This window comes from Eptesicus fuscus, chromosome 13 (genome assembly GCF_027574615.1).
Source record: "Eptesicus fuscus isolate TK198812 chromosome 13, DD_ASM_mEF_20220401, whole genome shotgun sequence".
Classification (NCBI taxonomy): Eukaryota; Metazoa; Chordata; class Mammalia; order Chiroptera; family Vespertilionidae; genus Eptesicus; species Eptesicus fuscus.
In genome coordinates, this window is record NC_072485.1 from 54322278 (window position 1) to 54349464 (window position 27187).

General features: G+C 43.5%; 1 protein-coding gene across 1 annotated transcript in view; it reads right to left on the minus strand.

Moving 5' to 3' along the window:
- SERGEF (secretion regulating guanine nucleotide exchange factor) overlaps positions 1-27187 on the minus strand; it is a 190662-nt gene that overhangs the window by 60234 nt on the left and 103241 nt on the right. Inside the window, 1 exon segment of the mRNA XM_008149053.3 lies at positions 1036-1072. Coding sequence (XP_008147275.2) covers positions 1036-1072 — 37 coding nt within the window.

A 27187-nucleotide genomic window follows, 5' to 3' on the forward strand; every position in this document is an offset into this window, starting at 1 on the left:
GGCACATGCCTGGGTGGTGGGCTTGATCCCCAGTAGGGGGCGTGCAGGAGGCAGCTGATCAATGATTCTCTCTCATCATTGATGTTTCTATCTCTCTCTCCCATCCCTTCCTCTCTGAAATCAATAAAAATATATTAAAAAGAATATCAGAACTGAAGGGAATCTTGGTTTCCTGTTTTAACCCCTCCATTTTATAGATGGGCAATTATATGAATAAATGATGTCTGTAATAACAACCAGCACTTCTAAAACCCTTACTAGGAGCTAAGTACTGTTCCACGTCCTTTACATGTATTAACAACCCCCTCAACAACCCTCTGAGGAAGGCACTACTACCCTCCCCATTTTAAAGATGAAGAAAATGAGGCATTGAAGGGTTAAGTACCCACTTGTCCAGTTCACACAGCTAATAAGTGGCAATCCGGCTGAACTTAGGCAGGCAGGCCCCACATTGCTTCTCTCTAATGCACCATGAGAAGGAGACAGTCTACCTGTGGAAGTAACAAGTCTCCTTGAAGGAATTACATAGGCCCTGGTTATCCAGGGTCAACTAAGAGGAAGCCTTACTTAATCAGAGGCTTCAACGGAGCTCCCAAGCACCACAAAATACAAGGCATTGGGTGAACAGAGCCCATATTTCCAACGAAAGAGCCAACCAAGAGGAACAAACTTGGAGGAAGGGATTTCTTCAAGGAGTAGCAGCTCAACCCTCTTCCCCTTTTGTGTCTTTAATATCCTTCAAGATCTTTCACATCCTCAAATGGTACTTTTTCAGGTAGGAAGACCAGCAGGAAGCTTAAAAAGATGCTCAAAGATGTGGATTGAAATTTGTAGAAAAGGAGGTTCTAGAAAAGCCTTGTTCAACCATACTCCCATTTCTCAGAATCTCCCCAATACACACACACACACACACACACACACACACACACACACACACACACCACACACCCTAGCCTCTGGTTAACCAAGTGTTTTCTCCAATTTTGCCACATGAGTTTCCCAGAATAAACAGCTAATAGTATTTTAGCTACTTACCAATCACTGCCAGATTATGTTCCGAGCCACAGGAGATCTGTGAAAGGAAAGGAAATAAGTTATACTAAAGAAAGAAAATGTATCAGTATTTTAGGCTGTATATTATATGATCAGTTAGTTTTTAATAACACTATCATCTATTTTTGGCAAATTTTAGGAAATAGAAAGCATATACAAAAGTTGATTATAATTACAACATACAATTACATAAAAAGAAAGTGATAAAAATTGAATGAAATGCACAAGATGTTCATAATATATATATATTTTAGGCAGTGAACCATGAGTAATTTTTTTTAAATCCTTTCTTCTTTATATGTCTTTGTACTTTTTCAAACTTTCTATACTGAGCACATATTACCAGAAAAATAGAAATATAAGGCAATACAAATGACAGTTTTTGAAAACTGAACTGAAAAAGACCATCACTCTCATCTGGATGGAGAGAATGAGCAGAGAGTTTGGTTGAAACAGACTTACTAGTATCTAAGGACAAATGTTTGACTTTTCCCATTTGCTCACTTTCCTTTCACCTTCCAGTCACACAAACATCTGTAGTTCTCGGGATGCGTTCATCATACTTCTGGGCCTTTGCACATGCTGTTCCTCTGCTTGGAATGACCTCTCCTCACTGCCTACCCAGAAAACTTCCACTCATCCTTTAAAATTGCAAACCGTCCACTGAGACACCTTTACACTTGCTTCTAGGCAGACTCAAGCACTCCTTTCATTGAACAACTTATATGTACCCCCATTGTGGCAATTACCTTGTGGCCTTTTATGTTTTATCTGTCTCCTCACTAGACTGCCTTTGTCTTGAGAACAGGACTAAGTCTTATTCACCTCTGTATCGCACAGTTGAATTGTACAAGGCCACAGACTCAGCTAACATCTGCTAAGTAGGAAAATGAATGAAAGAACAAAAAACATAAAAGAACAACTACCTAATACACAAAGGACAATTATTTGGGGTTCTGAATCCAGTGTCCACCCAGCCAGAGGCCCTTCTTGCCTTTTAATCTCTGCACATCCCAACCAGGAGGAAGTGATTGAGAATACAAAAGCAGAAACAGTTCTCCGGGTACTAATTAAAAGGAACTCAACACTCTGGAGAAGCATCCTGTGACCTTTATCAGGATGCTCACTCCAGCTCCTGGCAAGAGGGAGTCTCCAGGTACTCACAGAATGTCAATGAGGGGAGAACCCTGGAGATCTTCCAGTCCAATCTTTCTACATTACAAATTAAAAACTGAGGCTTGGGAAGAGGACAGAACTTGTCTTGGGTGCCAGAGCCAGTGTGTGTCAAAACTAAGGCTAGAGCCTGGCTGACGTGGTTCAGTAGTTGAGCATCAACCTATGAACCAGGAGTTCATAGTTCGGTTCCTGATTGGGCACATGCCTGGGTTGCAGGTGCAATCCCCCAGGGGCGGGGGGGGGGTGTAAGAGGCAGCTAATCAATGATTCTCTCTCATCACTGATGTTTCTCTCTCTCTCTCTCGCTCTCCCTTCCTCTCTGAAATCAATTTTTAAAAAACTAAGACTAGAACCATTCTGATTCTCACACCAGTTCCTTCCCTGATGCTATAGCTGCTCACTCTTTCCCAGTGAAAACCATTCAGAAATAATCCGCATAGGCCCCTAAGAGTAACAGATTCAAAAGGCATTTGAGCACTGAAGGCCAAACAACACATTGGTGGGTGAGAATGGGCAGCAAGGTGTCTGAAGTTTTTTCCTTATAAAACCTGTGCTTCCCAGACCTCAGCTTCAACAGGGAAAAGGGGTGCCCACACCTGGGTGGACTCCCTGACAGTAAAGAAGCACCTGTATATTTTATCCCAGTAACGATTCCCAGGTTGTCTAGGCTCTGAGGTCCTTTGGGACAGGCTCTGGATATAATTTCTCTAAGAGGCCCCACCATGTGTCATACACACAGCACAAGTTCATTGTATGCTTCCTGGTTATACGGAGGCTGGTTCCCTAGGTTCCATCATAGAAAGATGTTTAGATTGAAAGACTGGAAAAAACTTTGATAGTTAACATTAGGATAATGCTTATGTAAATTATGATAGAGCCATCTGATAGACTAATATACAGACTTGGAAAACGATGCTTACAATAAAGGAAAATAGTTATGATATTCTGTGAACTGAAAAATCACCTAAAAACTATAATATGCAATATGATCGCAACTCTATAATAAAGCATGCATAAAAGACTGGAAGGAGATACATCAAATTTTGACAGTGATTGACTCTAGACTAGGGATGAGACAGGCATTACAAGTATGGTTTTTCCTTTTGCTTTTTTAATGCTTTCTAATTTTATACACTATTTTTCTAATCAGAAAATAATCTATTAAAACAAGTACAATGCACTACAGAGGAAAAAAAACCCTGCCTGTTATAAAATCTGATATGTTTTGTTGCGGGGAGGGGGGGGTGGGGGAGGAGAAGATTTGAAAAAAATATCACTAAATTACAAGGGCAACTTCTAGTCTCTATTTTTGAAATGTTCTTTAACAGTGGTGGTAACAGTAATGGTGATGATGGCACCAATTAAAGCCACCATATACTGAGGACTCATGTGCCAGGCATTATGCCCAGGTACTTTATAAACATTATCACAGCTTAATCATCACAATAATCCTTTTCAGGTAGGTCTGACTTTGCTCATTTTAGAGATAAGAAACTGAGCTCATATTAAATGACTTTCACAGCCAGCTAAGTGGCAGTGGCAGAACTGAAACCCAGGTCTGCCTGATCTCCAAGCTCCCGTTCTGTGGTGCTAGATCATACTACCTTTGTTTTTCAAAAATAAAGTTATTTCGCTTGAACGTCGACCTATGAACCAGGAGGTTGAGGTTTGATTCTGGCAGGGGCACATCCCCGGGTTGTGGGCTGGATCCTCAGTAGGGGGGCATGCAGGAGGCAGCTGATCAATTGATCAATGATTCTCTCTCATCCGTTGATGTTTCTCTCTTTCTCTCCCTCTCCCTTCCTCTCTGAAATAAAAATTTAAAAAGGAAAGAATACAAAAATAAAGTTATTTCATTTCACAACCTGCAGACAGAGAAAGGGCCTGCCTCACTGACTGCCAGGGTTCAACCTGGGGCTGTGGACTGCACCTTGAGGACCAGATGCTTCGCCCACTGCCAGGATTAGGCAGCAGGTGCTTCTCTGAATTAATGAGCGAGACAGTGGTGAGTGGATTTTGTCTAGGCCACATAGAGCTTGAAGCCCAAGGCCCCCTGCTGCTTCCTGCTGGCTGGGCATTGGCGCAGAGGCCAGGACACTGAACACCACAGGCCACAGACCCCAATGCCACACTCCTTCAACAAGATTGTATCAATGACCATTTGCTTCATATTGCTCCTGTCAGCATCTACCCACTGCCCAGCTGCAGGCAGCTTTCTAGAAGACTCTGTTAACAATGGCAGTGTGGACAGAGGAAGAGATTCAGAGACAGGAAGCCAGGTGAACCCTCGGTCCTCTACTTCCTGGCCCTGAGACCGTTAGCCAGGTATCCTCGGGCCTTAGTGTTCTCAGGTGTAAACAATGTTCTCAGGTGTAAACAAGTACATAACAACATCTGCCCCGTCTGCCTCACAGAATTGCTAGAGGACAAGTGAGACACTCCCCGCTCCTCACAGCCAGACGTCTCAACTTTCTTACACATAAATCTGACCATGTCATGGCCCTATACAGAACCCTTCACAGGCTCCCAGCATTGGGAGGATAGTCTACACTACACAGGAGGAGGCTCCAGCTTACCTCTCTGGCCTCATTTCCTCCCTCTGCTACCCATGAACCCTCAATTCCAAATAACATATTCCTTTGATTCCATTCATACCACATTACATTTTCTCTAAGAACATTATAGGATTTCAGGCTTTTATGCATGCTATTCTCTTTGAATGGAATTCCCTTTCTCCCACTGTCTACCTAGCTAACTCGTTCAAGATTGCTCAAATATCACCTCCTTGCCTAGCCAGTGTGGCTCAGTGGTTGAGTGTCAATCTATGAACCAGGAGGTCAAGGATCAATTCCCAGTCATGGCACATGCCTGGGTTGCGGGCTCGATCCAGTGTGGGGCGTGCAGGAGGTGGCCAATCAATGATTGTCTCTCACCATTGATGTTTCTATCTCTCCCTCTCCCTTCCTCTCTGAAATCAATAAAAAAAAATTTTTTTTAATCACCTCCTTGAAAGCGGACACTGACTGTCCCAGGCAGAGCCAGCTGCTCCAGCCTGGCTATTCCCACAGCATTATGCATTGCAGCCCTTATCACACATGAGGTATCTATTCATGACCCGAGCATGAGTTAGGCGCCACTGTCTCCCAGAGATCCAGCAAAGTGTCTGCCTAGCAGTGTCCCTGCCACACTGCCCAAGAGCAGGGCATGAAGGGGTGGGAGGGGAGGAGGAAATAAAAGGTAAGGGGCCCAGAGAAGTTAGACGATCCCAAAACAAGTGTTAGCAGTCATGTGGCCATTCTAGCCCAAGTGAAGACAGGCACTGAGATGCACAGAGGGCAGGAAGGGAAGGGCACTACAAGAATAGTATAGAGATGACAGGAGCATCAATAGCACAGTAGCTGGTTCCAGGAACGCACAGTAAACCAGCCACAGAGGTCAGTCCTGGGAGACAGAGTCTCACTATAGAGGAAGTAGGTTCCAGCTTGCTGGATGGGACCTTTAAGAGAAGTGGGCACGCCTCCCCAAGGGTGAAGAGTGGGACAAAGGTGGCTGTGGAAAGCTGTCTGACTCAGTGCTGCTCATATGCTAGAGGGATCTTCTCTGTTCAGGCATCTCAGCCTGAGGAGGCAGAGCTGCAGAAAACAATTCCCAAGCCCCGCAGCTACCACAGGGATAAGATCTCCCAACAACCCTCCTGCCAGGCTAGACTCCATCAGTTCTGATGAGAGGAGTTGCTCAGGGATCTCCTATGGGCTGGACCCCACTAACTGCAGCTGGATGGGGATGAGCTGGGGCAAGAACCGACTGGTAGTAGATGCCCAGGGAATATATGCTGAACACATCAAAGAGTTAAATGAATGGATAACTAAATGAATAAGCAAAAATTAGATTAACAGGAAAATATTTGCAGGATGTTGAATGTGAGCACTTTCGTTCTCAGCAGTACACTTGAACCATTTCTAAAAACAGCTGACTGGCCCTTTTGAGTGCTTGTGGCCAGGCACCTGGCTAACTGCTTTGCCTGTTTATCTCCTTTAAACACATACCAAACCTAAGAGAGGGACTCTTTTGCTACAGCTGCTTTACAAATGAGGTGACTGGGGTTTAGGGAGATAAGGTAGCTTGCCCAGTGTCTTACCGATAGTGGAGATGCAGGATTCTGTGATCATTCTGATTCAACCTTTCTGTCCTCCCAACTGTTTTAACCTTTCCTGCTGGTATACAGGATGGAAATACACTGCTCACCCAGTTTCCTACATCCTGGAACCCTGTGTCAATTATCAGGGATCTAAAGGGGAAGAGTCCTAGATTTACAAAGTGTCCTCCCTGGACCATCAAGAGACTGCTCCAGGGCTGTGTGTGTGTGTGGGGGGTGGGGGGGGGGGGGAGGGAGTAGGGGTGTAAAATGGCAACAAGGCTTTGTCCCCTGCCCTCCCTGTAAAGCTATCACCTCGCGGGGACCTCCACAGGATTTTTCAACTGAGCATGAGGAATCAAGGCGGGGAAAACAGACTGGGGTGGGGTACAAACAGGACCCAGGGGAAGAAGCACTGAGATGCCAAGGAGAAGAAAACGAGCCAGGGACCGCCCAGATCTCCTGATGAGCAGCTAGTGACAGCCCAGGGACCATCCTGGGATGCACGCGAGGCCTGCGAGGCCTGTTGATTGGTTCCTGCAGGTGCCAATGCACCCAGCCCACGGATGCTATGGCAACGAGGCGCCAGTGCGGAGGCACGTGACACAGGAGGAGGGGCGGCCATTCCCCAGCAATCCGAGGAGGGATTCCAAGCCTGAGCTCCCCCTTCACAGAGAGTGAAGCGGAGAAGCATGCTAGAACAGCTCCAGAAACGCAGCCTCCTTTGGGGTTCACAGGGAAGGGAATGGGCGCCTCTGTGCAGCCTTTGCTAGAACTCTGCCCAAACCCAGTTGCCATGGGTGTAGAGCTCTGGGGAGACCATCAGAATTTCTAAACCTGTTAGAAAAGCAGGGGTGGGAGGTTGGGCATGTTTCACAGGCAAAATGCAACCCTGCTAGCCAACGGAATTTTGCCCCTGGCTCAAATAGTGCCCAATAGCCCATGGTGACAGCAGAGGTAGCACAGCTGCTTGCTTCTGGAAGCACCTGGCCTCAGAAAGACACCTTTAACGCCAAGTGTGAGGCTTGAATTTTTTTACTGAAGCCTAGATGCCAAAGGAGACAAAAAAAATTAAAAAATGAGACCTCCAGGCCCAGTGGCTCCATCTGTCCTCCACCTCAAAGTCCTGGAGGAAGAACTCATTCCCTCTGTAAAGCCAATTCCTTTTTTTTTCAAGGCACTTTATATACCTTAGAAAATGAGGCTTAAACTAGGTACCACCTTCTCAAATAGAGAGGTTGGGGTGGGGAGGAAGAGAGCTAAAATTTGGAACGTGCCTGGATGCCAGACATGTGACATGACAGAATTGCACTTTACACACACAGCCTCAGCTACTGGGAGAAGCGGCACTCCGTCTCCCTACTCCAAGGAGTTAAAGCACCAGCCCCAGGTCACACGGGCTATACACCCAGGCTGGCCTTGATCCAAAGCCTGTGAGCTCAAGCTCTACACATACTGCCTTCCTCCTCTGATACTGGTACCAGAGGGCCTGGCAGGAAGGCCCAAACTCTCAAGTGACTGGCAGATCTCTGACTCTCTCTTCTTCCTACTCTGTCTCCATCCTGTTAATTCATTTTCTCAAAGACTCTCAAATCTATGTCTTGATTTACAGCTGCTACCATCTTAGTTCAATCCTTCCCATTGTAGCCCGATTCTTGCAAAAAGACAGCTAAATGACATTAAGCCTTCTCTTTGTCATGTCATGATCTCATTTTTCTGTGTGTGTGTGTGTGTGTGTGTGTGTGTGTGTGTGTGTGTTTTGATTATCTCATTTTTAAAACATTTTTTAAGTTGTCACAGTCTTAAAGCCTCCCAACTTCCTACCACACTTGATCTCTTACCCCTTTCCTGCATAAAGCCACTATCTCAGCAACACAAGTCTCTTCTCTGTCCCTGGAAAATTGGTTTCCCCACTTTTGTAACTTGATTGGCACCTTTCTCCCTTTTCCATACCATTCTAAACCCAACCAACCCTATAAGACCCAGTTAAAACCCACTGCCTTGAGGAAGCCTCCCAGATTACCTCGGCCCCACGGAGATCTGCCTTATCTCAAATCCTTCCACCTGCCTTGGCTACAGTTTGCTCTAGTCAACTCTCCTTTGTACTGTCAATCATTTGAGTATGGGTGTAGGACGTGTCTCTCTAGTCAGGGTGAGAAAGTGGAAAGAGCTCTTGTTATGGAACCAGGAGACCTGGATTTGAGTCTTGGCTCTGCCACTTCCTGGTCATATAACCTTGGGCAAATCTCTGCCTCTGTGGCCTTCTGTTCCCTCATCTTTAAAATGGGGTAACAACAACCCGGCATAACTCACACATTGTAAAACCCTTTCACAGCCTCCCTCCCCTCCCCTCAGAATCTATAGATAAAATTCACTTTGAACTTAACCCTGTTCTATACATACATTTCTAGAACCTGTAAAAAGAAACAATAAGGCCCTAGCTGGTTTGGCTCAGTAGATAGAGTGTCGGCCTGCAGACTGAAGGGTCCCAGGTTCGATTCCAGCCAAGGGCACATGCCTGGGTTGTGGGCTTGGTCCCCAGTAGGGGGCGTGCAGGAGGCAGCCAATCAATGATTCTCTCACATCACTGATGTTTCTATCCCTCTCTCCCTCTCCCTTCCTCTCTGAAATCAAATACAAATATTTTTTTTTAATTATTTTTTTTTAAAAAAAGAAACTATAAGCATTAGGAACTGGCATAGGTTCACTATGAACAGTTCATTTCCTTTTTCAACAGTTACTCTATTGGCAGATAAGAGCTTCAGAAATGTCTACTGAATTAGACTATGATATACACAGTAAGTAGAATGTAACACACCATTAAACTAGCCAGGCACCCAGAATGCTTGCTTTGCCCTTAGCGTCCTTCTAAGAAATTCTAACGGAATTTCTTCTTCCTAAGTTGCCACATTGATACTACATGCTCCTGCTCTCTCTGGCCACATCTAATCGGACTATGGATGGATACCTGTCCCAAAGTAGGTTAATGCATAAATTGGCCACAGTCTGTGAAGTGATTTAATGTGAAAATTCTGTCTGAAAATGGCTGTCATCGGTGAGTCCTCTAGTCTAGTTGGTAGCTAGAGCAGTATCTGGAAGAAACAGACACAAGAAAGATTAAAATGAGGACCTAGAGGCAGAAGAATCACAAGCAGCAAGAACAGTCAAAGTAGAGATGAGTAGCTAAGTCACCAGAATGTGAGAGTTCCAGGGCTTAAGAAGGTCTGGATGTTTAGCTGCCTTGTGTTCTAAATGACCTTCCAGTTGTCCTTTTTTTTTAATCCTCACCTGAGGATATTTTTCCATTGATTTTTAGAGAAAAGGAAAGACAGAGAGAAATATCAATGTGAGAGAAATGCAGCAATAGGTTGCTTCCTGCATGCGCCCTGTCCAGAGCCCAAGCTGAGGAGGAGCCTACAACCAAGGAATGTGCCCTTGACCGGAATTGAACTGGGGATCCTTCGGCTAGGGCAGTGGTCGGCAAACTCATTAGTCAACAGAGCCAAATATCAACAGTACAACAATTGAAATTTCTTTTGAGAGCCAAATTTTTTAAACTTAAACTTCTTCTAACGCCACTTCTTCAAAATAGACTTGCCCAGGCCGTGGTATTTTGTGGAAGAGCCACACTCAAGGGGCCAAAGAGCGGCATGTGGCTCGCGAGCCGCAGTTTGCCACTAGGGCCAGTTGTCCTTTTATGAGGCATTTGTTTCACCTGTTTTCCTTACTTATGCCCATCCTTACAACACTAAAACAACCTGAGAGCATCTCTGATCCTTGCAGACTAAAAGCACCTAACACAACAATGCATTTAGATTTCAGAAAAGCACATTAAGTTACTTATACCCTTGAGAACAAGTGGAACCATGTGAGCTGAACAACCAAACTCAAAGACAGCAATTAACAGATTCAGACCAGTCAAACATACTATAGCATGCTTCTCAAAAAAAATGTAACCCTAATAGCCAAGAAAGGCTGAAATTAAAAAAGACTGCCAATACGAAGTGCTGGTAAGGATGTGGAATAAATGGGACTCTCTTACATTGCTGGCAAGAATGTACATTCAACAACTGCTTTGAAAAATCTATATCTACTAAAGCGCTCTCTCTCTCTCTCTCTCTCTCTCTCTCTCTCTCTCTCTCTCTCTCTCCCCCCTTCTCGACCTAAATACCCAAAATAAATGATTACTTACTTCCATTAAAACACATGTACAAGAATGTTCATAGAAGCTTTCTTTATAATAAATAAAAACATAAAATTACCCAAATATTCATCCTCAGTAGAATGGATAAAATAAAGGGTGGTATATTCAGAAAACTTTGTAATAATGGGAGAGAAAAAACTACAGCTAGTCACAGCACAGATAAATCTTCAAGAATAATGAATGGTAAACAAAAGAAATCATGCACAGAAGAGTAAATATTATATGCTTCTACTTATTTTAAATAAATAATATAACTGTTCTGAAGGGGCAAAAGGAATAAATTGTGGTAACTGTTTTTAAAAATATGTTTTGATTGATTTCAGAGAGAGGAAGGGAAAGGGAGAGAGGGATAGAAAGATCAATGATAAGGTAGAATCATTGATCAGCTGCCTCCTGCATGCCCCCTACTGGGGATTGAGCCCACAATCCAGTCATGTGTCCTGACCAGGAATTGAACTGTGACCTCCTGGTTCATGGGTTGATGCTCAACCACTTAGCCACACCAGCCAGGCAATCCTGGTAACTGTGAAACATAGTACTGTAACTAAAAACTTCTGTTTAAAAATAAAAAGCTGCAAAAAAAATAATAAAGTATTTAACTCTACTTAGTGGATTTTTAAAAATCATAGTAGCATGCATGTATCAACTTTAAAAGTATTTAGTATGTATTGTAGGAATGAGCAAATGAGGAAATATATTAATGTTGTTGGGAGCCAGAGTTTTCAATGTAGATGAAGAAAACACAAATATGAGGGATGGCAAAAAGGAACCCTGTGGACAATGAATCAGAAATAGAGGTATCAGTATGAACTCACAGTTTTACACACACACACACACACACACACACACACACTGAATTAAACCAATATGAAATTCCTAGAAGAAGTAACACCACAGAAGCCATGCGTTCACTTGGTGCATGATCTTAGCTTTTGAATGCTATTCAACTAAGAGGAACTTAGAGAAATGGCTTCTTCTAGGGTTGGGAAGGGGGAAGAACAATTTGAGCCTGAAACATCTATTTGTGCCAGGAAATAAGGAGGTGATCAAAGAATTACAGGGACATGTCAAAAGGATATAGGAACCAGCTTGAAGGGTCTCCCAGTGGCTAAATCAGAGAGAATTTGAGCATCAAAATGAATAATGACAGCAGATTATAACTCAATGAATAAAATAAAAATTCATGAGTACACACTGAATAATAAATAGGGGAGCAGGAAAAGCTCTTCCTTATAGTACGATGTCAAGAATAATAAATGTAAAAGAAGAAAATAACTTTGCAATAGTAATAGCTAATTCAGGGAAGAATTATTAATGGATGGTAGAACGACTGGACAAAAATCTGAAGAGGAACAAGATATTTACATAGTCTCAAAGTATCTCTAAACAGATTACTTCTTTTTATGTTAATTATGTATTTATTTACATATTTATTAAATATGTGAATGTTATAAATAGAAATATCTATAAAGCTTAAAAATATTATATAATTTTTTTAATTTTTTAAAAATAATTCTTTATTTTGAAAGTATGCCCCTCTTCTCCCCCATTGACCCCCTCCAACCCACCCCTGCCCCGCCCACCCCAGGCCTTCAGCATCCTATTGTCTGTGTCCACACGGGTTATGCATATATGCATACAAGGTCTTTGGTTGATTACCTCCCTCCCATCCACCCTTCCCCACCTTTCCTCTGAGATTCCACATTCTGTTCTAATGCTTCCATGTATCTGGATCCACTCCGTTCATCAGTTTGTTACTTAGATTCCACATGAGTGCGATCATGTGATACTTGTCTTTCTCTGACTGACTTATTTCACTTAGCATGATACTCTCCAGGTCCCTCCATGCTGTTTTAAAGGGTAAGAGATTAGTTCTTAATAACAAAGAAGAAATGGTGACCTTAGGAGGGAGGCAACATCATCTTACCCAAGTGATCTAAATTAGCATCACTATTAATGGGATAAACTAACATGAGGTGCCTCTTCATGCAATACATTAAAGACACAACCTCACTTATTTCCTATTCCTGCCAAAAGTGCCTAAGTGAAATCTAATCATGAGGAAAAATCAGATAAAACCAAATTGAGGGTCATTATACAAAACAACTGTTCTGTACTCTGAAAAAAAATGTCAATGTCATAAAAGATTTTTTTAAAGCTATTCCAGATGAAAGGAAGCACAAAGAGATGACAACTAAATGCAATATATGATCCTGGACTGGCATCTGGATCAACATGAAAAAGATATCATTGAGACAACTGATGCTCTGTAGATTAAATAACAGCATTCTATCAATGTTAAATTTTCAGAAAAGAGAGAGAGAGAACAAATGTGGCAAAATGTTAATATATGCTGTGCCTGAGTGAAGGATTTGAAGAGTTCATATTATTGCTATACCTCTTCCATAAATTTGAAGTTATTTCAAAATAAGCTAAAAAATTTAAATAAGCACAACTAATCCAAGGGGAGAGTGTAGAATAGTGGTTATCTTTGGGTGGGTATATTGGAGAAGAGGCATGAGGGAGGCTTGCTGGGGTGCCTAATTTGGGTGATCACACAGCTGTATACAAATGTAAAAGTCATTGAATCTGGTCCAAAATCTGACATTTGTTAAGTCATACGACCTTGGGCAGGAGGCCTGCACTTTCTTTTCTGAGCCTTCATTGTAAAACGGGTTTAGTAACACTAGCCTCAGAGGATTGTGAAGAGGCAGTGAGAGCCAGTATGCCAAAGAACCCAACCCAGCTCCTAGTACTTAGGAGTTCAGTGTTACTTCTATCTGCCTTGATAACCCAACTCTTTTTTATATTATAAAGCCTCTGAAAAATATGTCTTCATATGCCATCAATATCAAGGTAATTTTCATTGCTGTGATTTTAAATACTGGGCCTCTCTTCATAAAGGCTCCCCTGCAATGCAATAAGGCTATTTCAGATTCCAGCAGGCTCCACAGCTGCCCAGCTCTGTGCAAACCACTGGTGTGCATGTGCAGTAAGTCTTGAGTATATGCTCAGCTCGCATGCAATTCAATGAGTGCAGTTAAGCAGGCAGGGATGTATGAGTGGCTCAGCCTTGAGGTCAGAAGGCTGAACATAATCTCAGAATATTAAAATTTATGGGCTATCTGGAATAATCTATCATTCAAATCAATGTTTCTTCAGCAAGAAACCCGCAGGCTCAGAGAAGAGAACTAAATCTCTTGCTCAGCCTCCACCACACTGAGAGTCAGAAATGGTGGGTCTTTGTTCTGGCCTTAGCTCTTGCCTAGAATTCTGCAGCAGCTTCCTGGTGTCCCTCTCCTTCCCAGCCTCTCTTTGCTCAGCCAAAATACTCTTTTTTAAGTATATATATATATATATGTGTGTGTGTGTGTGTGTGTGTGTGTGTGTGTGTGTTTTTTTTTTTTATTGATTTCAGAGAGGAAGGGAGAGGGAGAGAGAGAGAGAAACATCAATGATGAGAGAGAAACATCAATCAACTGCCTCCTGCATGTCCCCACTGGGGATTGAGCTGGCAACCTGGGCATGTGCCCTGACTAGGAATCGAACCAGGACCTCCTGGTTCAAAAGTTGACACTCAACCACTGAGCCACACCAGCCAGGTCCAAAATACTCTCTAAAGTACATGTGGATTATTTTGTTCCCCATTGCTCAAGCTCAAATTCCTTTGTCTGGTATTGAAGATCCTCCATAGTCTGGAACTAGTGTAGTTCTCTAGCCTCTTTCCTCAGTAGAATTATCCACCAGTGCTTGCATTCCAGCCTCATGAGACCCCATACACAGCAACCCACTACCCCAACCTCATCTTGCCCAGTGCATGCTATCCCCTTAGTTCAGGGTAACCTTCACCACTCATCTTGGGAAGGAGGGAGAAAGGAAAAGGAGAAGAATTGCTAACATGTATTAACTACTGAATCCCATTCTAGCACTTCACATTAATTAACTCATTATATCTTCATTTGATAGATTAACTGAGGAATAGAGTGGTTAAATACCTTGACCAAAAGCACACAGCTAGTAAGTGGTCAGGCCACTTCAGAAGTAACTGCTCCTCCCTGTGGGCCCTGCTATAAATGTAGCATTTATTCCACTTATTAAGTGGTTCACACGTCTGTCTCTTCCCGGATTATATAGATTCTAACTTTCATAAGCATGCAGACTGCATCTCATTAATCTCCTTCCTCGGTGCATTGCACAGAGCCCTGCACATAGTAGATCCTGATCAGATGTTTGTTGAATTTAAGCCCCTCATCTGTGTATCTCATATAGCTCTAGGCTCAGAGTCCGACACAGAGTAGGTACTGAGGAAATGCTACATGAATGACACTGGACCTATCTATAAATTTCCTCAGCTCCTTTCCAGGGTCTCATAAATGCTTTGAGCTCTGGGAGTAATGGTTGAATTCAGAGACTAGATGGTCCTTCAGCTGTTTGGAATTTGAGTCAGCGGATAAACAGAATGGGCTCCCAAGATATGAGAGGTAGATACCACAAGACCTGAAGGAGAACCACAGGGTGATGCCCAGCATGGGAACAGTTAGAAATTGGACCTTTAGCATGTGGAGGGCAACAGCACAGCCCCTGCCTATCTCAGTTCTACCCCCAACAACAGTAACAGCAAAAACAAGCCGACAGACTGACTGAGCTATTTGGGTGCAAAGCTCAAGAATCATTTTGCTGCAGCAGAGCTTGGCTGGGCCACGGCCAGGCACGGGGCAGAAGCAACTGATCGTGGCCTCTAACCAAGAGGTCCTTGGGGACCCTGGAGCCCCGCACACTGAGAATCACTTCTGCTTTCTTTACTAGAACAAAACAAAACAAAATTAAGAGTGTCGATCCCAAATCTTTATTCTTTCTGGGATTAAAAAGTCAAGAATGCAGAAAGATGTGAGAGAGATCAGAGCTTATCATAACAAGCATGTGCAGCGTGACAATGAACACAGCACTAGGAATGACGACTGTATCTGACTGGTGTGCCATGTGCCCAGCCTGACGGACTTCCTCCCCAGGCACAGCCCACAAGTCCACACGAGTGCTGCTATCTAGTCCCCAAAGGCCGCTTGCTAGGATGCCACTGCCTTCAGTCCAGTTCCCAGCTGAGTGACCATCAGCAGATCATCTTTTTGGACTACTGATGGGACGCTGAAACTTCGCTGGTGCGAGACAAAGGTGTGGATTATCATGTTCTGTTCTGGACTACAAATAAATTTAAAGTACAGCTTACTTACTTTTTGAGATTATAAAAGTTATATATAGCTATTGCAAAACAATATAGTAAGAAAAATAAAAAAACACCTATAATCCCACCATTCGCATGGTGTATTTCCTTCCAATATTTTCCCTATCAATATTTGTCTATGTGTGAATAAAATATATATAATTTCAGAAATATAGTTCATGCTATATATGCTGTTTTATATCATGACTTTTGCACTGAACATAATGTTATGTTTCCCATGTCATTGCTTTCATTAAAAATGTGGTTTTTAGCATGTGCTTTATAGCATCGTAGGGATATGCCCTACTTCCATTATTTCCTTACGGGAACCTAGATTGCTTTTACTATTTTGCCATTATAAATTGCACTGAGATGAAGATTTCTGAAAAAAATATTTTCCTCTATCTCTGATTATATCCTTAGAATACATTTTCCAAAGTAGAATTAGTGAATAAAGGACTATGCACCTCTTTAAGGCACTTGTACATTCAGGCAGTGCGTTTTATTCGGATCATTGACAAAACAGATCGTATCCAGAAGAAAAAGAACAAAATGGGGGCAGGGTAACAATACTGAAATAATAATACTGGCTGACACATTTTGTGTGTATATAATGTGACGAGAAGGTGCTTGAGAGCTTTGCATGCATTGGTTCATTTAACCTGTGAATTAATCCCACAAGGTTTAGACAGATAAGGAGACCAAGAAGTTAACTTGTCCAACATCACAGTTAGTAGGTGGCATAGCTGAATTTAAATCTAGTTATGATTCCAGTAGTACACTTAATGCTATGCTATCACATGTCATGTAAAAAATAGAGGGGGGAAATGGGTATTTTCCATCTAAAGAGAAAACCTGGATGGTACAAGGGCCACAGGAAAAAGGGGAATCAGGCTGTAGAATGAAATGGCATATGGTTTGATGGACAGAAATGCTTAAAATGTAAAAGTTCAGCTTAATGATACAAAGGCCTTTTTTTAAAATCCTTACCTGAGGAATGTTTTCATTGATTTTTTATTTTATTTTAATTTTTTTTACAGAAGATGGGACAGAAAGAGAGAAATATCAATGGTTGCTCTGACTGAGGATTGAACCTGTAACCTAGTGTGTGTCCTAACCAGGAATCAAACCTACAACCTTTCAGTGTATGGGACGATACTCCAACCAACTGAGCCACACCGACCAGGGCAGAAAGGCCATTCTAAAACTGAAAGTTTGGCCCTAGCCAGTTTGGCTCAGTGGATAGAGCGTCAGCCTGTGGACTGAAGGGTCCTGGGTTCGATTCCAGTCAAGGGCACATGACTGGTTGCAGCTCAATCTCCAGTGGGGGGCATGCAGGAGGCAGCCAATCAATGATCATTTCTCATTACAGATGTTTCTATCTTTTTCACTCTCTCCATTCCTCTCTGAAATCAATTAAAACATATAAAAATAAATAAAATAAAATCCTTCATTTAGGAAGGAAGGAAGGAAGGAAGGAAGGAAGGAAGGAAGGAAGGAAGAAAGAAGGAAGGAAGGAAGGAAGGAAAGTCTGCCCAGCCAGCATGGCTCAGTGGTTGAGCATCAGCCTATGAACTAGGAGGTCATTGTTCGATTCCTGGTCAGGGCCCATGCCTGGGTTGTGGGCTCGATCACGTCGGGAGTGTGCAAGAGGCAGCCACTCAATTATTCTCTCTCATCATTGATGTTTCTATCTCTCTCTCCCTTCCTCTCTGAAATCAATAAAAATATATTTTAAAAATAAAAAATGAAACTTGACAAAAAATGTAAGGGCTGTCTCCAGGTGGGCCTAATCTAATTAACTAGGAACTCTTTAGAAGCAGAGAATTTCCTCTGGCTGCTAGCAGAGGAGCATTCAGAAAGATCTGAAGCACAAGAAGACTCTGAGACTCCACTGCTGGCTTTGAAGATGAAGGAGCCATGTTCAAGCACTGGAGAGCATTGACTAATTTCTGAGCACAACCTTGAGTTAACTATCAGCAAGAAAATGGGCGTCAGTCCTATAACCACAAGGAACTGAAATATGCCAATAAGTTGAATGAGCCTAGAAGCAGACTCTTCCCTAGGGTCCCCAGATAGGAATCTCGTCCAGTTTGATTTTGTCTTTGTAACCCTAAGCAGAAACCCAGCTGAGCCCACCCAGGCTTTTGAGCTATAGAGCTATGAGCTAATTAAGAATAATATTTTAAGCAAAAAGTTTGTGCTAATTTGCGCAGCAAGAGAAAACTAATACCTGTTGCTTAAGAATCTCAGGGTACCAATTCTCTGTGAAAGAAGACTGTGGATCATATTTCTAATGAAAATGAAGTTTAATAATTTTGAAGAACCTGTTCATCTTGGATGTTCAATAAAAGCAATTGTGCCCTGACCAGTTTGGCTCACTGGATAGAGCGTCGGCCTGCGGACTGAAGGGTCCCAGGTTCGATTCCGGTTAAGGGCATGTACCTTGGTTGCGGGCACATCCCCAGTAGGAGGTGTGCAGGAGGCGGCTGATCGATGTTTCTCTCTCATCGATGTTTCTAACTCTCCTTTCCTCTCTGTAAAAAAATCAATAAAATATATATTTTTAAAAATAAAGCAATTGTGACCACACACAAAAAAGAAAACTAATAAATGGATGAACAAATGAATACATGGATGAACAAACTGATAGAACATATAACGAAACACTACTCATCAATAAAAAAGAAATCATCTACTGATACACAAAACATGAATGAAACTCAAAAACAGTGTGCTGAATGGAAGAAGCCAGACACAAAGTACATACTGTATGATTTTGTTAATATGAAACTCTAGGAAAAACAAACTGATTTTTAGTGATAGGAAACAGAAAGACAAATCTAATTTTATCTGATAGAAAGGCTCAGGTTGGGGTGGGTGGGTTGACTGGCCCCATCTCCTTCCTGTCTGACTGACTTTTCTGCCTCCACCTGCACCCTCAGCCCAGCACTGGAACTGGAGAGGCCCATTCACAAAACACACCGCTGCACATTCAGTCCTTTCTCTGCCACCCTAACAAGACTGTGGGCCTCATCAGCCCCCAATGTGGGCAAACATTCTATCAAAAGCACAGTCTATCAAAATCCTTAAAACACACATTCCAAAGGGGAGTAACCAGTTTTCAAAAAGTTGTGCTACACAGATTTCTCTTTTCAAGTTTCTTTTAAGATTATGTCCTCCTTATAGAAGGACTTACCGAGAGGGCTAAGTTTTCACAATAATTTAACACTTTTTTAAAAAAAATTAGTATTTTAAATCAGTGGCAACCCGCAATGGTGACTGAGGAAGTCAAGATTCTGGCCCTGCCTTCAAAACAGAGGTCAAATATTTTTTAACAAATTACTTGTTCTAGCAGCTTTAAAGTGAAGCTGTAAACATAAGCTGCCACCTTCTGCCACATAGGGAAGGCTGCATGGCAGGGGGCAGAGGGCACAAGTTTTGCGACCACAGACTGCCAGGCAGCTACCGCCACAGTCCAGGGTGCAATATGTTTAACTTCTGGTTCTATCACCTAATAGTAAGTTACTGAGACTTTCTAAACCTCAATTTCCTCATCTGTCCAGCTGGAATTCTAGCGATACTTTCACAGGACTATCGTGAGGACTGAATGTAATTACCTACATTTAGTACCTTGGACAAAGTAGACACTTGAGTTTACCTGCCACTTTGTCCACTGGTGCTCTGATGGCCCTGAGAAACAAAAGGGGGAAGTGGGAAATTACCGAAAGGTGGGAAGAAACCCTTTTTTCCCCCAGACCTATTTTATCTTCCATTCAAAAAAAGATTAGAAGAGAAAAGCACACTTCCAAAATTCATTTCTAAATTTGATTCTCTCTAAATGTGCGAGCAATGATAGTTTTATGGGCAAAAAAATCATTTTTATATTCATCAACTAACAGTGATTTTAGACCTCTAAAGGGCACTTTAAAAGCATTGTATATATTTCCATATTAATAAAAATGTTGGTGCTATCCTTAAAAATGGCATTTTTCCCTTTTACGATTTCAAATTTTCCATCAGTGATAATATAATCCAAAACTCATTAAGTGCTATGTGCCAAGTACAATGCTAAGAGTCTTTATCCTGAATACACACATCAATCTCAGCATTGACATCACCTGGAATATATTTTTAAATTTAATCATTCTTTCTAAGAGTCTACCTACTTAAGCAGCTAAAAATCATCCCAACTTTCCCATTTGATATGTTCTAATGTCTTCAAATGCATTTATTATTAAACTAAAATGTACCAATTATCCCCTAATAACTTTTACAGCTTACTGAGTCAATGGTCCAGTGACCCTACCTGAAGGGACTGGCAGGGAAATGCAATAACACACTTCTGACCATTCTAGATGCTTTGTCAACAAAAACATTCATACAAACATGAACCACTGCTGTGATTATGTCGGTTATAACCACCAGGTGTTCATCCCATGTATTCCACGTATACTTTTGTGTACAGGGCACGTGCTGGGGAGGCTGGGCTCAGGAAACATCAAGTTGCATGGGCGACACAAAGACAAGTAAGGTGCACCACAGGGCTTCATTCGGCTGGACTGTGACAGGCAGCCGAAAGTGTGTCTAATAACGAAGACAGACGGAGGGGATCAGGAATGGTGGGGGCAGAGCGGTGAAGAGCATTCAGCATAGGTGTGAAATAGGCAATTCACCAGCACCTAAAATTCCACCTGCACGAAACAGAATGAACCATCAGAAGGCGTTTCCCTCTGACCCTCCCCTTCTTTCTGCTTGTGCTGCCATCGCCATCCTTAGTCACCGTGGAATCGTCTCTGAGTCCTCCTCTTACACCCCAAATCCAGCCAATGACCAAGGCCTGGAATTCTGTCTCCCTCGTTCTGCTCTCATGTTGTCCCTCTTCTCCGTCCCCACTGTCACTGTGCTATTTCAGGCTCTCAGAACATCTGTACTTGACAACTGTAATAGCTTCTAATTATTTCCCCTTTTCTCCAATTCACTGGGTGCCTGAGGTAACCTTTCTAAATCTCAGCTCTGACTAGCAACTCCGCTGCTCAAAATGTACTAATGGCTCCCCTATGCCTATTAAACAGACCATGCATCTTTTTTTTAAAAAATATGTTTTTATTGATTTCAGAGAGAGGAAGGTAGAGGGAGAGAGAGATAGAAACATCAATGAGAGAAAATCACTGATCGACTGCCTCCTGCATGCCCCCTACTAGGGATCAAGCCCGCAACCCGGGCATGTGCCCTGACTGGGAATCGAACCATGATCTTCTGGTTCATGGGTCGACACTTAAACACTGAGCCACATCGGCCAGGTAAGACCATGAATCTTTTAACCAGACATTTAAGTCCATCTATGAACAGGCTACAGCACATATTGGAAGCCTATCTTTCCACTTTATTTTCCCCACAAGAATCCTGTGTTCAACCACGGTGGACCATGCACGGATGGTCCTCTCTGTGCCTGTCGATGCTAGTCTCCCTTTTCCTGTCCTGGCCTCCCAGCTCTTCTGTCAAAGTATTACTCATCCTCCGCACTCAGTGGAAATCTACCTTCTCCATGAAGTCTTCCCTAACCCGCAGCTAAAGAAATTCCACCTTCCTCAGAATTTCTATAGCAACATATCTGCGGTCCTCAGGACACTGGGCATTTTCTTCCACGACGGCTGTTCATGTGCATGCCCTACCCGCCTGCCAGCCTGGAGACTTTGTACTAGTAGTTCCTCCCCATCACTCCACCTCTGGCACCAGGCCCACAGCACAGTGGAAGAGAATGTGCTTTTTCCTCAGGGCCTCAGTTTCCACATCTCTAATATGAATATAACTCAACCTTACTCACAGGAATATCAAAAGGATTAAATAAGATAATATATGCAAATTAGCAGCATCCAGTGAGTAGTCGCCAAATCCCAAACCCCATTCTTCCCTTTCACATAGCAGTGTACTTAATGAACAAATAAAATCTTGCATGTTTTATAGTTTGTAAAGAAATTTTATATTTTTTTCACTGAAGAATGGAGGGGGGAAAAAATGAGCAAAGAATCTCTAGGTAAATAGGAGACAGGAGTAGTCCAGTCTGACTAGTATGAACAACTCATACTGGGGGTGGAAGTGTAGATTTTGAAAGAGCTGGCTAGCTTCAGGGAGTTTCACATGAGAAAGTGGGTGGTGTTTAGAGTCCACCAGTCCAATGATGGATGAAGGCTGGACCAGATCGCTGAGAGGCTGCTGCAGTGGTCCAGGAAACAGGGCACAGACTCCTGGAGCAGACGGGATGGTTGGATTTGCGAGGTACTGTCCAACAAAAAAGTAATGGTGGTGAGTGCTGACAGACTGAATGACCAGAGAGCTCTTATCAAGCCAAGTCACAGAGGACCCAAGACTGGGTAATGAGGAGGACAGAAGACCTCCTGGGAGAACTGAGGGACAGCTGGGAGGTGGGGAGCACACCGGGGGAGTAGCGCATGTGGGAAGAGCACAAGTTTACTCTTTTAGTTTGAGATGGACACAGGCAGAAACGATAAAGTAGTGCTCAGTGGTCCTGGGAAACAAGCAAAACTTCCTTTTGTACCTGAGGGCCCACAAGGACGCACTGAACGAGAGTGACCCCATGCTGACCCCATGAACTCTAGGGAACTAGGGAACAGGGGGTGTCTGCCTATCCATCCCATATCACCTGCTTGGGAGGAGGTCACTTCAAGACTGTCTTTTCTTCTTTACACTGACAAGGCATAATACTGCAAAACAGGACCCCAAATTGTTTTATTGCAAAGAGAAATTTAGAGCGTTGGTACCGTCCTCAAACAAAGAGCTGGTTTACTAGTACACAGAGAGGATGAAGTATAACTGCAGCCTAAAATCTAGTCTGGCGTTAGTGTCCAAAATTTATGAGCCGGGTGACCGTGGGTTAGTCACTAAACTCTCTGGATCTCAGGTATTTTGTTAAGTGCAATAATGTATCTCACATTCCAGAAAGGACCAGACGATGTCAAGAGGTCTCCCAGTTCTAAGCTAGACGATTCATAACTTAATATCCATCCTGCAGGTCAGACTCCTCTACCTGAACCCCTGAACTGGGTCTCACTGGAGATGTTGAGAAACCGGGCAGAGCGTAGGTTGGGACGGTGGGGACGAGGGAGACAGAGATTCCAACTGTCAGGTCCCAGTCACAGAAGATACAGCTAGAATATGAAAGCTGGCCCGGGGACAGAAGATAATTAATCTTCAAGGCAATAAAAATATTTAATTCATTTATCTGAGCGAAATGACAAGAGAGAAGATAGATATTTGCTTTTCCCCTCTCTGTTCTGACAAGGTTGCTCCGGATGGATCGTAGAATGTTTAGTGAACATTTAATATAATCACCTGAGATGAGAACAAGTACACGGTGAGGGTCTGGGCAGCAGGCAGCGGGAGCTGACACTGCGGAGGCTGCAAGCAGGGCGGCTGTTTCCAGCACTGAGCTTTGGGAAGAGAAGCTTATTTGCAATCATCCCGGTGACAACAAAATGAGAAGATGGGGATGGATACAGGAGAAACTGCAGGGGAGAAATTGTAGGATTTGAATGGATAGATATGAAAGGAAGAGGCACACAGAAGTTCTTTGAGCTTCCTCTCCAGCATCAGAATCGGAGAGTCACCAAAGTAGGCAAGAGGACAGCCCTGGAGAGAGAAGGAAAGGGGAGTCTCCATGCCCTATGGATGGTCTTAAGAGACAAGACAGTAGCCCTCAGCAGCGAACACTACAACCCCCCTTAATCTCAGCCTCACAGGCCTTGAAGGCAGGACCACAAAGCGCTGAAGCAGTAAGCCCACATCTGCTTTATGCCCAGAATAGAGGGGTGTCTAGGGCCAGGGGAGTCCATTTAGGGAAGTGTTCAGAGGCTGGGAGAGTAGCAAAGTAGAGGGGACAAGAGAAAATGTAAGAAGCCTGCAATATTAGGCCCTATGATGGGTTTATGCCTCATATACTTTCTTCCTCACAGGGGGCTAATGAAGGCTCCAAGAAATGAAAACGCATGTCCACGATTGCAAATGAGAGTATGGGCCGTGGCCTGAACCCCTGAACTGGAGCAGAGTGGGGAGGCCTCACGGAAAAGAGCCTGGGCTCTCTCAGCTGCCCTTGGCAACAGCTAGCATGAGTGATTGAGGACCAAGGACCACTTTTAAGTACCCATACCCAAGAGGCTGTGGCCAGAGGTGGACAATTCAGATAAAACTGTTCAGAGGGTCGCTGCCAGGCCAGGCCGAACCCAGCCAGGCGCTCCACTGCAGCTGCAGCCCTGCCTCTCGCCTGCCTTTATGTAACCTGCAAGGAAGACAGATGACTCTTGAGAAACTTCAAATTACAACCTCTCTTCAGCTTCTCTCCGTCTATTCCAGTCACTTCTATGAACTGCTCAGATGATGTTCATTCTAGTGACAAGTCCTAGTATGACCCCAAAATGAGAATATATAGAAATTTCTATGAATGTATCAGCCTCTGTATGAAGAAGCATTTCTTCTTTCCTTCCCGCCTTTCCCCCTTCTCTTTCTTTCTTCCAGCAAATACCAACTACATGCAAGGCCTACTAATTTGCAAGTAAACATATCCTTCCAAGACTAGGGAAATTATTTAGAAGCATTTAAGACCACCTGCTCTGACCTAAGATAAAATAAAGTAAAATAAAAGAAAGGAACCTCTACTTTGAGGCGGGTTTGGTCTGGCCACCTGACCACCAGGGCCTCAAAGCCCGACTTTCCCCACTGGGATGTCTGACAACTATTCCAATGGGCTTGTTCTTCTGGCCACTCCACTTAGCTCAGGCCAGAGACCACCTGACATCCGAATTATAAACTGCCTTATAATGTTAGCCTTACAGCTGGCTTTGAAAGAGCCTGTGCAAATGGTTCACTTGAATAGCAAACTTTTGTACATTTATCAGCAAATGGGTACGCATTTCTGCATTTCAATGATAACATCAGTACTTGGTCCAAAGACAGGATTCCTTGAATTGAGACCATCCAAAAGATCCAAGGAAAATTACCTGGGAGACTGTTTTATTCCCACCCTCTGATTTCTCCTCAAAAGAGAAAGAGATGCTGCACAGAATTAAAATGGTCTAACGAAAACTGTCTTTAAAGCAAAATTCAGTCAATTTAAATATTTTTTATTAAAAGCAACTTTCAGTCAAAAGAAGCCCAATTTTCTCACAGAATAACATAGAAGTGAAATGGCCCAGATTCATGCCACACTCAACTTTTATGACTTTGAGAATTTAAGCTCTGCTCTGATGCAAGACCCATTCCCACCAAGAATTCTTGGGGAGGCACCAGCCTCCTGATAAATCAGGCTTGGCCTGAGGAAGGAAAGGGATATAGTTGCCTAGCAGGGATCCAAGTAACCTAGGAATCCAATGACAGCAGGATCCAGGTTCCCTCCCTCATGGGTAATTTACAGGTGGAGACCACTGGGCATCTCTGAATTCATATGGCAGGAGTCAGAAAGATGCTAGACTGAGCCCTGGCTCGTGTGGCTCAGTTGGTTGAGCATCGTCCCAGGCCCCAGGAGGTCACTGGTTCCTTTAGGGTCTATGCCCAGGTTGCAGGCTCCATCCCCAGCAGGGGCAGCCAATCAATATGATTTTTTTTTTTCTCTCCCTCCCATCTTCTCTCTCTCTAAAATCAATAAAAATATATTTTTAAAAATAAAATAATAATAACAATAAAGGAAGAGGATAGAGGAGTGAAACCCAGGAGGAGGAAGTAGATGTCCTCAGAGCTGCGTTAGAAATGAGGACAAGTACATGACTGCTTACAATAGCACTGGGCCAGCCTATGTTCCAGCCCCTTCCTCTCTGTGCCTTTGTTGGCCCATCTATAAAATAAGGAACTTGACGAACAGATCCTTAAGGTCCCGGTTAGCTCCAGCATGCTAGATTCTAGCCCTAGATGGCCAGGTAAGTCTCCAGCCTCCATAAAGCAGTCCTGAGACCAGCATGGGCAGGCCACCAGTGTCTCCTCCTCATTTCTTTCCTGTCTTCACCCAATTCACTGCTCAAAGCCTAACTCAAATGTCACTGCCTTCAAGTGGTTTCCCTGAGCCTTCTGGCATAGTCCCTCACTCCTCGCTCAAAGCCCCTCATTTGTCTTGGGGCTCAGCACTGAGACTTTCAGAGATGGATGCTACATAACCGGGGCTGTTGGTGGGGAGACCCAGGACAGAGGCAAAAGGAAACATGACAAACCTTTCATCATCACTGTGTAGAACTCTCACGCCCAGTTCCAGCTCCCGGACAAGCCCAGCTCTGGAAAGCCAGAAGACTTGCTCCATGGTTTACAATACCAGTGGCTAATGAAGATTCCGCCTGAACCAATCTTTGGCTTTTTTACTGAGAAAAAGCCATCCCTGAGCTGCTAGTTATAAAAGCTTTGTGATCTGTACAGAAACAGAAAGCAAAATGGCCACAGGAACAATTACCTGCAAAGGAAAGGGTGGGTGGGGGGCTGCAGCGCAGAGCCTGGGGGGCGGGGTACTTGGTGGCTCAGGCTCTGGGAGACAGTGCCATGCTGTGGCCACCTGCCGCCTCTGCGCCGCCTTCCGCAGCGCTGCAGGTACAGGAGGCCTGCTTTCTGACCCAGTTTTCTTCCCAATCTCTATTTAGCTGTTCGCTAGTGATGCTCCTGGCATGCCAATCAGATACTGCAGCCTGCAGTGCAGCTCACTACAACAAATTCACAGTTCCTAGTAAATTCAGTGGAAAAGTACTGTGTCAAGCAGCCTAATTAAACTGACGTAATTTCCACAGCCATACACTTTTATCAAATAAGAAGAAGGAAAAAAAAAAAACACTCGGGGAAAAAAGAAGGAAATTGTGTCTTTGGGATCTTATGGAATCGACTGTGGCTGCAATGCACTTGAAGAATGCTTCCGTTCAGTGTCCTTGGAGCCCAGCTGTAGAGTCTTGGGTCCTGGGTGAGACCTTGGACGGTGCTGGGAAGAGCACTGTATTGCAGGTCTAGAGGCTCCTCTACAGACCCTCCCTCATTTTGTGACCTTGGACAAGCTCTTTCCAGTCTTAGGGGAAGGGGGGCTATCAAACTAGATTGTCATTAAAATAGCCTCTTATTCTCCAGACTGTGAAATTATCAAACTTATAACAACCACCACAGCAAAAACCCTCAAAACAAACAACAATAAAGTCATGTACTTTCATGGGGCTAGCGAGACAAGAACTGAACTAGAAGGCCTTGATTCTGGTCCCAGTCCCGCTATTAGCTAATCGTGACATTGGGCAAACCACACCAGCCCTCGAGACATCAAAGACCTCATCTGCAAAGTAAGGATGATGAGCTAGATGAGCTCTAAGGTCCCTTTCCGATGCTAACGCTCTTCTATTCCACAAAAAATTAAATCGGTCAGCACTACCCTGGA